The sequence below is a fragment of the Thunnus thynnus genome, chromosome 17, assembly GCF_963924715.1.
Source record: "Thunnus thynnus chromosome 17, fThuThy2.1, whole genome shotgun sequence".
Classification (NCBI taxonomy): Eukaryota; Metazoa; Chordata; class Actinopteri; order Scombriformes; family Scombridae; genus Thunnus; species Thunnus thynnus.
This window is the reverse complement of record NC_089533.1, coordinates 7471286-7488436: the sequence shown is the minus strand read 5'-3', so window position 1 is coordinate 7488436 and position 17151 is coordinate 7471286. Positions and strand designations below refer to the sequence as shown.

Below are 17151 nucleotides of genomic sequence, written 5' to 3'. Positions count from 1 at the left end.
ACCACATTACCCCTCTGTCTGGAACGTTCGGCTGACTATAATCAGCTTCCATTCTCCAATGAACACCCTTCATATTTCTCTCTCTCGGCAGCAGCGTGGCTCATTATCCTCTCGCACTCTCTCTTACACGCACTTTATTCACTGAGGAATTATGGGATTGTTGCTGCATAAAGTGTCGCTTGCCAAGGGGACAAAATTAGGACATTAACAACAGACTATTGAAACTGCATTGCACTGTTGGATTAGTTATTGACATCTGGTAAAACTGTTGCACAAACAATAACACAAACATTAATGAGTTCATAAACTAAACAACCAAACATAAGTTTTTGGTGTGACAAGCAATAAAAACACAAAAAAGAGAAAGATTAAACAGCATTTATTATCAGCTCAATATAATTTATATTTAGATAAAACTTATATTGACTATTAAGTGTAGTGGTGCATACATTAAACAATGGTTTTAGTGTATACATGCACAACTTGCAGAATGATCAAGTTCGCATTAAGCATGAAGTTTGTGTTTTTTTTTTTGTTGTTTTGTGTGTAACAAAGCCTGCATGAATGTCTTTGCTATGAAACACAAAAACCACAGTAATTCCAGTAAAGGTTGTGTTTCAAGAAAAAAAACAAAAAACTAATCAATAAATTGTCAGCAAACCATTAGTTTTTCCTTATCAAAGCCTCCCAAGGTAAAGTACATCTCTGAATCTGTTTCCATGCATGTCTCCTCCTGTGCATCAGTCATTGGAGGTCTGTGGGAGTCTGTTGTTGTGGTCGTGGCCTTTCTGGGTTTCAGCGGTCAGCGTTCATCTTCCGTAGCTTCGCCGGCAGGTTGTCCTCCAGCCTCCCACCAGCTGAGAGCAGTGGGCTGGGCATTGGCACTGGAGCAGGGGACAGCGTAGGGTGTAGGCTGTGCTGGTACAGGTCTCCCGTAGACTGGGTCATGGGTTCGAAGCCCACCTTGAGGGACTTGAGTTGCAGCCGATTCTCCGCCTCAGGTCCAGGCGAGGAGCTAAGGCGCTGGAGCTTCAGGGGCAGGTCTCCTGTGCTGCAGGCCTTCTCAGAGTGCTGGGAGCTCAGCAGAAGCACCTTCCTCTGCAGGTCCTCCTTCCCAGAAGAACTCATCCTCTGCAGCTTGCTTGGCAGTCGACCCCCAGCGCCTCCATGACGGCCCCTTTCATCTGAAGTGTTGATGCAATCCACGGAAAACACCCGATCACGCCGGGCGCCATGGCTCTCAGTCAGTGCAGGGGTGGGAGTGGATAGAGGTGAGGGCAGTGAGTTCTTCTCTTCGTGCTCTTTGACGCTGTATGGTGGTGTTGGTACCTCGAACGTGCTGTGGAACTGAGAGTAGTCTACCCTGAAAAAGCCCTCCTCAAGAGACATCACCGGCAGGAAGCGATGGCCCCATAAAACCTCATCCTCAGTGTATGACGTCCGTGCCTGGCATGTCATACCTACGAGGGAGTGACAGGGAAGTAATAACTTTAATAACTGTCATTAAATGGGGGTTAGCTGCAAGAAAACAATTACTGGCAGATGAGGGGGAATTCAAAAGGGCACAATTCACTCCCTTTATCTCTTTTTCCGCTGCTCATAATCCTCCCTGTGCAATCTACCATTCTGTGCCATAGTCACATACTGAATATTTAAATATTGTTTCAACAGTAAATCCACAGGAAAGGTTTCTTGCCATTTCCTAAATGGCTCATGAAAGCAGCCACACAGCTATTACTACTGACTATTGTTTGTACTATATGTCTCTCCATATTCTAAGCATCTTGCCTTTATGTACTGTAAAGAAATAACTAGGAAGATGATATGTGATGAAGAAACAGACATCTCTGCTTGTGTCTTTTGTCTGTCTGTAAATATTCCTCCCTGAAGTTAAAGCAGAGCTGTTTCTGTGTCCGTGCAAGAGTGAGCACTTTCCATATTTTGTGCTGTTAATATGGGTGAAAGGTGAATGACGCTTGGTATCAGTGTTGTGTTGTGTTGTGATAATTGCCAGTTTAAATCTGATCAGCATAATTAGCAGTCACCCACCACCATTCCCACACCAATACATCAATGGCAAGAGCCACGGGTCCTGTCTTTACATGTCATATTGTAGCTTGTGGTATTGATTGTGAATTATACTGGCATGAATCTGCTCTCATCTGAAAGGCAATTATCTATTGGCACAATTATGTCATGCTCTTTTGGCAGTTATTTATTAGTGTGCATATTTGTCCATAAATTTAAGATGACATCTTGAGAAGCAGAGTAAAGATTTTCTAGTAATGCTTGTGACTGTGTGTCTGCTATATACAGCATTGTAAATGCTCGCAAGCATCCTGAACCCACTTTTTCTATTTGACCTCAGTTCTTGTAAAATAATTTCCTTGACATTTTGATGTTTGTTGTGGGCCCTTTGCGATCAATAAGCACTTAGTCCATATTTTTTCTGATCCAATGGCTCTGCTACAACCTGAGCTTTTCTGTTAAACACTACAGTTAGCTGTAGAGTAGGAGTCTGATCCCGTCCCTCTGAGCGATGATATGTGCAGTGTTATGTCATAGCCTGATGCTATTCCAGGCTCACTACTCATCTTCATCCACAGACAACCTTCAACAGTCCTGCATCTATACATAGGTCATTTTTATTCTTAATTAGCCCCAGAGGCTTGGCTTGAATCACGAGGGTGAGTTTGGGACAATTTTCCAGTATTATAGTCTTTTCTTATCAGGACAATGACTGTATTTCTGCTGACTGTAGATATATAAGACAGCAGTAATACTGGTGCAGTGGACACTTCTGGGTTTAAAGCCTGACAGGCATGCTGGTTTTGTTTCATCATTCAGGCATCATATGGGTATTCAACCAGCTGGTTAATGTTTAGTGCATCTTGCATAAAAATAAAAGCCCTTAGCACAACTATGCAAACACTTGGCAGACAGCGACCAGGGCGTCCCTGAAGAAGACTTTATGTAAATTTCCTGGCAGTAGCCTTCACTGGCACTGTTTATGTGGTGCATTATGATGCTTCGGCTTTTCTGCGAGTTTTTATTTGAATCTGGCCAATGTTCATTTGCAAGAATATGAATTATGACAACAGAGAAATGTAACACACATGTAAAAGAGAGGTGTGTGTCATCTGCATATTAGTGAAAGTGTAAGCTATAGATGGAGATGATAAATGGCTTAACAGGGGAAATAAGTTTCCTTCTTTTATGAGATTTATTCTTCAGATGTTTGTAATAAGTACAATCAATCTACACTTTCTGTTCTGTTTTAGGATGAAACACTGTACTACACTTCAAGGATAAGGCTGGTGCTTTTTTAAAATCCCATGAAAAGGACCCAAATACTAATGCCTAAGAGGCTAGTTGGGTAGTTCTGTAGTTTTCAGCAAATGTTACTCAAACAGGAGTCAATAGTGCATTTGTTAGGAACTATTTTCAGTTTAGGATTAGTCTAATCTGAGTATTTATGGCAGCAAGACAGAGTCAAACTAAACTACAGTGCCCATGATCATGGTAATGAAGGAACATTTCACCCAGTGCAACAGTGTGGCTCATTGATGTGTTTTCATAGACAGAGTTTGTGCTCAATAACACAGAGGAATAAGATATACCAGGGGGAACCCAAAAATTCCTGGATGCCATCGATAGCATGGGAGTAGGGTGTAGTTATTGGATTTGGCACTAAGTAGTGTATGCCTACAGCTTTGTTAAACTAAAATTGTGACTGAAAGGGAGGAGATTCGTCAGTGTGGAAGAAATCCAGGAAGAATCGCATGAGGCTCTGGACACGGTGACAAAAGATGACTACAGAAAATGTTCCCAGGTTGAGAGAAGTGCTGGGACAAGTGTATGGTGCTTTAATTGGATTTGCTGACCAGAATCGTAATATTGCCAGCCTTATCCTTAAAAGACAATAAAGAGATTATGTTTAGCCTGGTTTCTTCACATTGAGTGTAAAACTATAAACACTGCAACTGTGAAGGTTATTTATTCTATAGAGACTTCACTCTCCATCTATACGTCCATTCTCTATAGCTGCTTATACCTGCTCAGGGTAACATACTTTCTCAAACTTGACAGAAAAACATTCAGTTTTGTGGAGAAACACGCCTTAGACCCACTCTTTCTGCTTTTGTTCTGATGTGTGAAAACAGAATCAATACTGCCAGTAAGACATGAACTAAAACTGACATGTATTCGAGCAACTGCATGGTAATGTGTCAAGTCTGGTTGAAAGACAATTGAAATGAGTTGGAGAGACAATCAACAAGCTGAGCAGCTGTCAGGACCGGCTAGATGTGAGGGGATAACTCTTAATGTGTTTGGATTAATGGGATATGTGTTAGCGTGAGGATGATGGGATATCAGGATCAACTGAAGGTGACAATGACAGGGCTTCCCTCTTCTACTCTTCAGCTATAAGTGCCACAGCACTGCGACAGTAAACTTGTGGCTGCTCCCTGATTTAATGGTATTATCAACAGAGCACAGACCATGTTGCCTGCCTGCCTCTACGCTTCTCTGCTGATCCCTCCTCCTGCTCTAAGCCTATTCAGCTCTGTGGTTTCTCCTATAGCAGTAGCAAAGTGAGGGTTATAGGGGATGGATAGAAGCAGAGCTGCAAAGAAAAGAGTGAGATGGATTTATTTGTGTTGTACTTTAGGGAAGAATCATTCTGTTAAATATATATAAAAGAGAGAGAGTAATGTTGTTGCTGAGACTAGTCCAGCATGGCTGCCTGTAGTTTACAGCAACGGCTGTATACCAGTGTCTCACAGGCTCAGAATTACCTCTGCTCTCAGCTGTCATCTGAAAAATGGAGTGGAACTTCTACTAAAACCTTGGCTCATTCATCAAAGTGACACACGCATCTATGACCACAGGCTTTTATTATGCATAGAGTGGGCATAAACCGATTCTGCAGTAATAAAATATCCCTCATAATTCAATCAGTGTGTCATTCTCATGTGTTGTTCTCATTTTTACTTTTTTCAGGTCCTGCCTTCTTCAAATATGCAAAAACGTGGAAGGCATGGAAATGAGATTTCACTAGAGTCTAGATTATGAGGCTGATATTAATATATCAATTTACATTTAAATTGTGTGGGAGAGGAGTGAAGAAAAGGAGCGCTGAGAATGAGATGGAAGGGACACAAAAAGCATTAAAAGAAAAGAGCTGAAAGAAGTTTAATTCAAGCAGGATTCCTCACCAGTGGTCTCCACGATGCCCTCGAGGATAACAACAATCTCAAACTGTTCATTCATGAGCGAGCGCTGGGATAGGTCGAAAAAGGGGCTCTTGGGATTGATTTCATGGCAGATGGTAAGAGGGGAAACTAGGAAGAGCTGGTCTGCGCCCGTCCCAAAACCAACATCCAATTCACACTGGTCCAGAGGCAAGAACTCACCCTCAGGTGTCTGGCGAGACTGAAAGCCGAAAAGAGAGACAGGGACAGAAGTAGAGAAAGACAGAGGGGGAAACAGTGAAATAAAGAGAGAGGGGATTAAATGCATGACATGGTAGAACAGAGTAACAAAGATTCTTGTTCTTCAGCATAATTCTCTAAAAAACGTCCACTGTATCACCCTCCTAAAAAAAGTGATGTTTGCCGTGGACACAGACTTGGCACTTCACATTGATTTCTAGAAGAACTTATAGTATGTAAACTTGACATTTGAGACAGTAGTGTTTGGACAGGACTTGCCCACAGAGCGTTAACTGGTGCGGAAGCATTTAATTGTCCAGATGATGTTGGAGCACAGCACCAAGGTCTTGGATGTATTTTCTCCTTTCCTGTCTTATACTGTCTAATCAATCTGTTCCCCTTTTCTCTTCCTGTTTTGCTCTCCTCACGTAGCAGTCTGTTTTTCCCTTAAATGTGAAGCCATTTGCTTACATCCTGCTTTTAGAAAATAGATGTCTGGGTTTTTTTGTTGTTTTTTTTTTTTAAATTTTAAAAAAAAAAGCTTTTATATATTAAAAAAAAGCTTGAAAGGATGGTCAGCCCTGCTAACAACAACCTTGTGTTTCATTAGCTACAGTATGTTTTGACATATAATATCATTACTGTGTCGTTTATGCTTAAGAAATCTGACCCTCAGAGGTCATGATTATCTTTTTCCTGTGTGGTAATACTTAATAAATATTATAAATTGCATCAGAAAAATACCTTTTAAGTCAACAATACAAAACAAACTGTGTTAAGTTGATTTTCCTATAAAGAATTTACTAGCAAAGAAACATTTTATACTCTTTTTCTACATAGTTTCACCTCCGACTAATAATTGAGATGTGTCAGCCACCGGCCACCCACTCACCCACACTATTCCACCACCACACAGCTTGTAATAATGATAATGATCTCCCACACAGACACACACGCAGTCCCACCACCATCTCTGTAACCCTCTCTGCCATTTCTGTATCTTTTGTTCTTGTTGTAAATCCTAAAATATTCACACACACATCATTCCAACAAAGGCATTATCCTCCTTCAGCCTTTATTACTGAGTCATTGTCATGTGGATATATATTTGGTATCACCCAGCAATTGACTCTTCTCTCTAAGCCCCGCCCCCCCCCCTTGGTTACTGTTGCTACTTCTGTTTACAGTGATAACGGTGGCAGCATTATCATCGAAAATCTAAAACAAGTCAAGGTTCTTGACCTCAAAAAGAAGACTTCTCATTTCTATCTGATGACTGTCAATTGCAGATTTTAGTAGCTCTAGCTAGCTACTTATGCTAACCTTAACTCTATCAAACGAATGTAGTGAGTGCAGCTCCCTGGCCTTTTAGTAAGTACAGCAATGCTCTGTTACTTCGGTAGGTGGTCATGCTAACAGTTGCATTTTACATTAAAGTAGACAAACAATTGAATCTGTTAAATGCAGTCTTTACCCTTTTGCTCTTGTGTTTTTGATTTTTGGAAAAGCTAAAGAAAGAAACCACCCTCCAAACTAATGAAATAATTAAACTCAACATGTGGAGAATGATTGAAAAACTGGTCGTGTTGGTTAGAGTTGCTAAGCTACTGGACAACAGTCGTTTCAGTGGAAAGTAAAGGAAGAAAACACACAAACGTGAGCAGAACATTGACTATAATAAGATTAAAACAATCTGAGAACTGTTTTGAACTAATGTCAGAATTTATGCTCTAATTTCAGCAAACGATTCAGTTGTTTCAAATGTTTTTATGTCAGATATTTTTGGGGAATCAAAGATACAAAAGGACTTATGTTTTCATTAATAAATTAATTAGGTGTCAGTGGGTTTACTACATCTCTGGTGCTGCTTTCTATCTCACTCACCCACCCAGTTCACTCCTGTACTGCAGCTACGTACCACCCGGAGCCCAATTTGATCCTGACCTCCCAGTGACATTGCCCTATGGTTTATCTTTCCGAGACGCAAAGTGTGAATGAAGTGTGAGTAAACAAGCTTTGCATTGCCAGAAAACATTGCGTTCTATTTCTATCTCCTGTGAATATCAATGAGATGCTCTTCTGGATTTACGTTTGGGGGGGGGGGGGGGGACTTTCATGTCAGGGGGGCATTGTTCACTTGTCAGGTGCTTACAGGCCGCTGAACACTGTTTGGCATCATTCCTCTATGTGGGTTATCTCATGCTAGCTTAGGGAAATTCTACTTTTCACTTTCTGTCTTTGTCGCTTAAGATTAAAAAGATGGATGACTGTATGCAAACATTGACAGGCAAAGCTCCTTACACAGCCCCTGTTAGCACTCTCCTACGCTTCTTCCTGCACAAAGATTCAGAGATAGCTGAGCTTGTCTACTGTCTTTTCTGTAAATCTGACACTCTGTTCTAACAAATAAACAGATTTTCTCCCCAAGCTCTGCTGCATCAAGACAAGGACTTTTTAAAATTCATTTTATTCAGTGCTTTTGGGGAGATGGTACAGCAAAAGCGCCAGATGAGAACACAAAAACATTTCTGTTCAAAATTCTACCCATTACATCTGACAACTCACCAACCTAGTCAACCTGCCAGCTGTTCATTATCATTAGAAAGGCGACGTGGTTTTGTCTCACGCTCACAAAAGGAGAGTTTCAGTGTCGTGAATGATTCTCATGGATGAAGACAGGTGATAAATAAAATTGATTAGACTTAAAGTGGCCTGATCTTCCTACTCAATTCCACTCCATGCCGTGCTGGGCCTTCATCAATCAGTAGCCTGAGAGTGGGAGTGGAAGATATCGCAAGTCACCTGACAAGCCGGCCGAATCAAGCAGGCTTTCACACTACCAGATACCGTCTGCCTACTCTATATTTAGAAAGATTGAGCCGGTCTAAAATTTCAACAAACAAGTAAGTGTCAGCAAATCCAGCTGACATGAGTGAGATGAATTGGTCAAATCAAATCAAGAGTGTTAGTGTAGTTTTAATAAGATTTCTGTCTGCACTGAAACATCCAAGAAATGTGAAAATGGCTACATCTCTTCTTTCCCCTCTTGGTAGGAAACAACAAAAGTGCATCAGATTACTAGCAAGAAGAGGGAAAGACACAACCTGACGCAAATAAGATGCAAACAAGACTCCTCTCTCCCTCATAATACAGCCCAACTTACAATTTTGTTGTTCTCATTAACAAATATTTCCTTTGTCAGACAATTCACCCACCAGGCAAACGGCAATATCTTTGTTGCCGCACCGAGAGAACAATCAAACTACCATTTTATGACACAATAAAACTAAATGCAGCTTAATGACAACACCTGTGCTGCGCGATTGGGAATGCTGACGTCTAAGATGAGTGATCGCAGAGAGGGTTAGAAGCGACAGAATGTGTGGAACTGTAATTGTACTGCCACACAGCCCCTCGATGGTGTCTGAGCAGGCTCACATCATCGTTTTTCGAGGGAGGCGTCTTCAGAGTTCTTGAGTGCATCGCTGAAAAACTAGTGTGGGCAGAAGGCCAAAATGGTAAGAAAAAGATGCATCATTAGACTCACTCAGCTTAGTGTGAACGTAGTATAAGTTACTTTTTCTTTGAACTGGATATTTTTGTTCTTAAACATAAAGGAGGACATGGGCGAATACATCAAAACTCTCTGTGAGCTGTTTTTTTTTTTTTAGTTCCAAGTTCATTTGTGCATTAAGGGTACAGCTTCTCACGCACATAATCAAGTTTCCTGCTGCAGGGAAAACATCTGCATCGTGGCCCATCCAAATCTGGAGTGACCAATTATTGCTCACATGTCCAACTCACTGCGTTAGAACTCACTAATCTGACAAGGATGACACCAATTGTTCCAGCAAAAGTTTAGATAAAACCACCTTCGCCAGACTTCACATTGATGTTGGACAATCCTGCAAAACCCTGAATTACGTTCAATAATAACATTTCTGAACATTCGATGCCAACAATTTTATATTCATTTAGAGCTGCAACTAACGATTATTTTCATTATCAATTAATCTGCAGATAAAGATATTCAGTTTACTGTCATGTATGACAAAGAAAAACATTAAATCTTCATATTTGAGAAGTTTAAACCTGCACATTTCTGATATTTTTGCTTAAAGAAATGACTAAAATGAATATTTGATTATCAAAATACTTGCCAGTTAACTGTCTGATGATTGATTTATCGATTAACTGACTAATCATTGCAGCTCTGTATTCATTTACATTTATTTCTGCAATATCTGTGCATGGCAACTACTGCATGGTAAGGATTAGGCAAATAAAACATGTATTTAAGATCAATCATTTAAAAAAAAAAAAGACTTTTTTGTACATGATGGGATGCAAACTCTGGTTTCTGGCATAAAAGTCAGACAAACTAAAATCTCTTCCACCAACCTGACCTCCACAATCTTTTTTTTCCACCTGCCTTGGTGTATAAATGGCACAGTACTTCCTGGATTAGCACTGAACGTTGGCATTGGACACAAGTCGTGCACTATAGGATCATTCAATATGAAAGCAATCCACAGGGTTACTTGAGTCTTTTCTCAATGATCTAAAAATATTGGGTAGCCACACTGTCTGGAAAGTGAAAACTGCAAGATTTATCTGGATTGTCAGCCAGGTAATCAGGAGGCATGTGAGATCACACTGATTAGTTGATTACAGAGCTCTAGTCCACAAAAATAGGCATGTTTTGAAGTAATAGGGTCTGAAATTTACTATGTATGTATGCTGTTTCGTCTTCTGCTTGCAAACAGTTTTAAATCTCAATGTGACACTTAGTAACTTTGGCAGGAGTGGGCAGAAATAGTGTCACAATGTTCTTGGCCAAAAATGTGTTTTGTCGTGACTGTGCTGCCTCTGATTTTTTACTTAGATGTGGAAAATACTGTAACTAGGCTCATACATTATTACTGTCAGTCTGTGTGCAAGAATCCTGAAGCTGTAACACTAATATTACATTTTACCTTTTGTGTTTCCTGGCAAAGACACAACAAATATACACATTTCACCTCACATGCCTTCTTTTCAATGCCTTGGAAAGCAAACTTAGCGAGGAAACCAAGGTAAAAAAAAAAACGTAAATGTTTGTGTATGTACCTACATGTATTGTTATGTATTTGTTAGCATGCACCATCTTACAGTGAAAAAAAACAATTTACAATGAGTCTTAAGGTTTTCTGGCTCAGGGGCTTGCTAATCAATGACTCCAGAGCTTCAAGGCTCTCCGCAACTTGATGGTATAATTGCATCTCTATTCTTATTAGAAAAGAAATGGAAATCCATTCTTGTTCTATTGACTAGTGTATGTAGCCCATCCTGCAATCCTCTGAGGAGATATTCAGCCGAAAGGATTTCTCTCGCTTGTATACCTCTGAAATAGAAAGCACCACTCATACAATGAAAACATTAAGAAAAAAATCTGTTAGTAATTCTTTTTATTTCTCCCCTCTCTTACTGCAAGCTGCTCTCCAGCTCGCTCACCACTTTTCCATCACTTCCAATCAATCCCTTTCGCTTTCTCTCCTCCTCCCACAAACCCCGCAGTAATACCGGAGTTATATTTTCAGCTGGGATGTTCCACCAGGATGCCCTGTGAGGCTGTCATGGATGCCGTGCAAAGCTGCATTTCAACTGCTTTATGGTGGTACTCCGTATGACAGTTCCCATTGGTCTGTCTCTCCCCGTCTTCCTGCTGTCTGCTGTCATCCAGTAATCATCCGCGACAGTTCGGCGGAGCTCTGGTACACCGACATGCTGTCCAAACACAGCAGCGCCAACAAGTGTTTCCATTTCCTCTTTTACTCAGCACTTGACACTTCAACTTAGCCCGGAAAAAAAATGAGCTGTAGCTTCATCTGACGACTCAGTTCTGTATCGAACAGTAGTAGCTTTGTCACAGATTCACACCGACCATGCTATATGTGCCTTGATGCTGAGCATACTGCTTCAGGTATCCAGGAACCATCAAACTGTCACCTTTCCAGATCGGGGTTTCGAACCACAGTTGTGAGAACTGTGATTTTTTTAGGCTCGTTCCTCTTAGTCTGGTTTGAAGCTGGTTTTATGTGTGCGTAAAACTCTTTATCTGAGAAAAGGGAGAGACGCTATTGTAAAACATGCATGAATGAGAAGGATTTATTCTGAGCTTCTTTAGATACTTTATCGCTGACTGTAATACCTTAACCAGCCTTGCAGCATGTACTACAGTGGCTATGACTACATGGTGGCACCTCCCACACAGAACCAGTCAATAACATTCTTCTTTTTTTTGCAGCTGTGAGGTAATCTCCTCTTTATTCTATTGCTGCAGACTCCATGTGAAACCACAAACTGTCTCCTGATCCTTCAAAGCAAACCAACTGACCCCATGAGCAGAGCTTAGTATCAGCAGACAGTCGGTCTTCACTGTCTTCAACAAAATATGCTGGCTTTTTTAAGTGGTGTGGCCTCAGCTAGTATAGGCAAAAAAAAACCTTCTTTGGCTTCCTGGGCATCCTCAGAGAGAAAGGGAATACCATCATTCTGTATCTAGGTGTGGTCATAGTGAAAGACTGGTGCTTTTATCTTACAGGGGAACGCACTGAGACCAGTTTATTTGTGTCTGCAACATCTCCAACAACACTGTTCAGTTCGGTGAAACAGAGCAGTGGTTAGTGTAATCCTTGCTCTATATGAAAACAGGTGGAGCATGACGGCATGCTTTCTTAATAGCTGCTGAAGGCTCAGTTGATAAGAGCAGGGTTAAGACCATCCTTTTACAGATACGGACTCTATAGAGTTGACTGCACTTGACCTTATTTGCTGTGATATACATGCAAAGCTTCAGTGGTCACTCCACTGCAAAGATGAGTGCCCTGTAGAGTTTCATTAAGGTGGGAGTATGCTTGAAAAGAACTACTTCATACGACATGTCGTCTGATCACGTTGGATGGCAGAAGTGTTTATTGTTGTATCTTGTGGCCACACTTGAAGGGGCAGGATGAAAAAAACCCCGCTATGATAGAGAGGGCGGAGACACGATAATCGTTTATGTATGAGAATAGCAGCTCACATTTTATTTGAAAGGCGTTCATAGTGTTGTACACAGAAAAAGTGACAGAATTAGTTGTATAAAGAATGAAAAAAGAGCTCGAACGAAAGGTTCAAACCCTGCTTACTTTCTCATCAGCTTAGCCAATCATGTGTGAAGAAGCTGTAAATGTCGGATTGACAGTTTTGAGCCTATTGGACCCCCCCCCGCCCCCCCCGCCCATTTATAACATGGGAAAGGCATAGGAGGAAGGGAAATTCAGACTTTTTCAACCATTCAACAAGCACTTTGGTTGAAGCATAACTGTTCCCTTAGAAAAAATGGATAGTGTTCCCACAACTACTATGCCATTGTTTACAAAATGTCATATTCAGACTCATTATGTGACTGAAATCAGCTCAGAGTTTTATGTAACATCAATCAAAAGTTTCAGAGAATACTCAAAATCATATTATGAGGTGATGTCTCAGAAATAGCTCTGTTTTGATTTATAAAAGATTCAGATTAGATTTGATGTCAGAGAGATGTTCATTTACTCAGCTTGATGAACAAGTTACTACAAAAACCTTTTCACAAACTCTCTCTCACACACACACGCTGTTTCTATAAAAGTTGAAAAGATTCCTCTGCCAGTAATGTCTAAGTATTTCATATGATGAGGTATGACTTGAGAAAGGTTGCAGTTCAACAGCACCACCAACATCTCTGTACAGGGACTGCACTGAAAGCATTCAGTCTGAAATATGATTACTTGAATTTTTTTTATTTAAGGTTTTTTTTAAACATAGTATGTGACATATAATAGCTAAAGGTATGTTCAGTTTAAACAATACTGACATACATGCACAGTGATTCACTTATTTTTTTTTACATTTTTTTTTTGTTCTGTACTCTGGCAGAGCTGCTGCAAAAAAATTCTGTCTCAGGAAGAGAGTCTTTGAAGCGAAAGAACAAGGTTAGACCACGAAGCCCTGGAGCAAAAATAATAATAAAAAAAAAATACTAAGGAGCACAGAGTGGATGCTGTATTTATTGTATTTCACCACAGAGAGAGGGAGTGTAAAAAAAATGATGTGGGCTTGGCAGAGAGGTCTTGGAATTTATACTGATTGTATTTCTTGCAGCCCAGAAGGAAAAGTAAAACAGGAGTGTGGCTCTTGACTGCAAAAATTCAGTGAACCTTGATTATTTTATGATGCTACATCTGCTCTTTTTTTTTGAGCTAACATAAATCCTCATATTTATGTTCTGGATGCCATCATTTTTTTTAAAAAGACACTTTTAAGACACTTAAAACTGACTATTCATTATATTATATTAGATTAAATTATATCAAAAGACATCAAAGGTGTGTTGCACAGTCTGATTGAGATGCTGAGAGCTTACAGCTCACTCTCACAGGAGAGACGAGGGGGAAATCGACGTAGACATGTGTGATTGTACTTTATGCCTATGGGGATGTTCACTTCCTCCATGCTTGTAACTGTGGAATAGCTCGGTCGTCCCTGCCTCCCTCTCTGCCTGCATGCATCATTAAGCTGACCAACGCTGTGCTCGATGTGGCTGTGCGGAGGAGAACACAGGCATAAACAAGCTCCAAGCACCTCACTAGTGCTGTTTATCTTCTTTATGGCCCATTTTGCACATTGAACATGGATGTGGCTGAAAGGAGCTCTATTATGATAATTAAAAGAGGAACCAGTCAACCTTGCTGCTGTTTTGTGTGTGATTTTCTGCATTGTTGCTTTGTTTTCAGAGTGTGAGGTTCATTAGCCATATTCCCCAAAAGCTGAGTTCTTCATTAGTGGATAACGAACATGACACAGTTGGTCAGGAGGAGTTTTTTTTTTTGTCCTTTCACTGTTTGCAGCGTGTTGTTGAAGCTGTATTCAAACACTGTCAGGCTTTCTAACATATTTTATATCTCAGGGAGGAGGAATAAGAAAATACAAGCTAAAGAACAAAAAGGAAGATAATGCTTTTTCTGGCTACAAATACCTTTTTTTATCTTAATACTCAGTCCCAGGAGTGCTGTTTTACTGACTCCACTGATCCGGGGTAGCGTGTGAAGCTCCCTCACTACTGATTCACAGAATTTTTGTAAGTAACTTTATTCCTCAGGAGGGGAATATTTCTGTCACGTCCACATGTGACCAGCTGGAGAGAAGCTGATGCTGGTGTCGACTACCCACACTGCAACGCTCCCCACAAAGACCAGCAGTCCCTTTACTCTCTTATCTCAGTGGTTTGAGATGCACCTGGCTGATACTCAGCCTCAGCATCCTGCAGCTGAAGGATTATGGTAATGCCACCTTAAGCCTGTTTTGTTTAACAAGGCATATACTGTGTGGTGGGACCTGCTTATAAATAGGCTGTAAATGAAAAAAAAAGGTTAATTATAATCTTTGATATGCAATATGCAACTTTTCCTTTTCCCTGTGGGCTCATTGGTGAAAAATAATTCATGTTCATCATGTGCTCAACTTCAACTCTGCTCCTACACTTCAGGGTTTCACTTAGTTTTCAGGGAGTTGTTCTCATCAATTATAGAGCACATAGACGCAGAGTATCTGGCACTTGTGAGCTTACCTTTATGAGTTTGCACCTGATCTGAGCAGACACCATGTGGCTGTTCCGCAGGTTGCCCACACGGAACATGAGGCACAGTTTGCCGTCTCGCTGAGAAATCACCGCGTCCTGACTGAACATGAGCGTCTCTGCGCGTTTCTTAGGTTGAGACATTTTTATGAACATGCAGCCGATGAGAAAAGCGTCCACTATGGAGCCCAGCAGTGACTGGAACAAGAAGAGGATGATGCCCTCTGGGCACTTCTCTGTAATGTACCGGTAACCGTATCCGATCGTGGCCTCAGTCTCGATAAAAAACAGAAAGGCTGAGGGGAAGTTGTAAACATTGGCTACACAGGGGGTATAAGACGAGTCGTGGCCGTGATTTAGGTCTCCCCTGATGTAAGCGATGATCCACCACATAGATGCCATGACCAGCCAAGCGATCGTATAAGTTAGGATGAAGATGAGCAGGTTCCATCGCCACTTTAGGTCGACCAAAGTGGTGAAGAGGTCAGACAGATACCTGCTGGTCTCTCCGCCGAGGTTGCCGTGCTGCACATTGCAGCGACCGTTCTTCTCCACGAAGCGCTGCCGTTTCTTCTTGACCGGAGCAGAAAAAGTAGTTGCCCGATTTGTGTTAACCACTTGATAGTCTTCGCCAAATTTTCTACGAAGTGCCGCCATTTGAGCTCCTCTAAAGTAAAGGGAAAATGACTTGCTGTTTAATCCATGTTTTTGTTTGTTTGAGCCACCAAAACACTGGTTACCTGCAGTGCGTAAAATGCGCCATGGCCACTTTAGCGCGCACAGATGTAAATCCTAGAGATAAAAAAATACGTGAACGTCAGTGCTTTCAAAGCATACCTAGTATCCCCTTCTTAAAAAAAAAAAATCCAATGCTCTTCCAGTTATTTATGGGTCAATTTAGAGTAGCATCAGAAGATCGCTGACTGGAGCTGTGCGCTCTGCTCAGTCTCCAATCACACTGACTGGCGTGATGCTCACCAGCGGAACGAAATACGAGGAGCTGTCTACCATTCACAGCTTCTGGTGGGCTGTAAAAGATGAAGTGTGAGTGTGTGTGTGTGTGAGGGGGAGAGATGCGAGGAGAGGGAGGGAAGGGGGCAGGGAGAGAGGAGGGGAGAGTTACACAAGACTGCGTTTGTGTGTAAAAAAGAGAGAAAGAGAGAGAGAGAGAGAGAGGTGAGCAACATTCAGTTCATTTGGTCAATTAAATCAGTGTGTAACTTAATTGATATATTAATTAGGTGATTCATTCATTCATTCATTTCTCACAGTGCTTTAATTGCCTTTACATTTTATGATTAACAGCATGGAGCCTCACACAGATGAGGTTGAAGGTTCTTTGTGCTTTCAAGTTAGACTGTGCCATCTACTGGATGGACGACCTATGTGCATATTTGATCTAATATTGGTCTAATAGGGGCAACATGGGGGGACATTAGCTAATTGAATTGCAGATAGGCTACAGTATTGCTCTGTGAATCTCAGCCAGAGTTTATAGTCTTACACTGATGTATAATGTCAAGTAAAATTAGCAATAACAGAAAAGGCATCTAGTACTCATTTGAATTTTAAATATTCCCAGAAACTCTCATTTTATGGAACTCCTTGTTTTAAATAAATTTAATTGTACCACTCTCTGTCCTGATACATTGTTCAATTTAAGTCTGGCATTAAATCTGTGCCTCTCTTCTTTCCTGTAATGCCTTCTTATTGATTCACACATTGGGCAGCTACTACAGTGGAGGATTTCCTGGACTACTGTTCTCCCAAAGGACAGTTGTAAAAGGGTTGCATTGTCCTTGGTTCTCTTTTACCCTTGTTTTAATCAGACAGAACACAAAGGGCTGCATTATTAGGAAGCACTCCTATTATTAACAAATTCTTAATTACGGTTTCAATCAGACAGGTCTTATGAACAAGCCCTCGGCCGATCTCATCAACTGACCCTCGTCTCAAGTGGTTTTTGTTCAGATCCTTAATTTGTGTTGAGACCCAGGAGGATTTCTGATATGAGAAAAGACCTGCACTCTTTAAAATAAAAACAAGGTCCAAAAACAGTTCATTACCTTGTTTATT

General features: G+C 40.9%; 1 protein-coding gene across 1 annotated transcript; it reads right to left on the bottom strand.

The window, feature by feature from the left end:
* Window positions 1-363: 363 nt before the first annotated feature.
* kcnj19a (potassium inwardly rectifying channel subfamily J member 19a) lies at window positions 364-16117 on the bottom strand. The gene is made up of 3 exons (XM_067616154.1): window positions 15067-16117; window positions 5220-5436; window positions 364-1460 (listed from the first exon to the last, which is right to left on the bottom strand). The coding sequence occupies exons 1-3, from the start codon at window positions 15730-15732 to the stop codon at window positions 796-798; spliced, it is 1548 nt and encodes a 515-aa protein (XP_067472255.1). The 5' UTR covers window positions 15733-16117; the 3' UTR covers window positions 364-795.
* Window positions 16118-17151: the final 1034 nt, after the last annotated feature.

Excerpts from the sequence above, each read along its gene's own strand:
- kcnj19a (XM_067616154.1), bottom strand. The coding sequence starts at position 15,732 with ATGGCGGCACTTCGTAGAAAATTTGGCGAAGACTATCAAGTGGTTAAC. Across the intron at positions 5,437-15,066 it reads TCAGGTGCAAACTCATAAAG|TCTCGCCAGACACCTGAGGG; the intron begins GTAAGCTCACAA and ends TTCGGCTTTCAG. Across the intron at positions 1,461-5,219 it reads GGGCATCGTGGAGACCACTG|GTATGACATGCCAGGCACGG; the intron begins GTGAGGAATCCT and ends ACTCCCTCGTAG.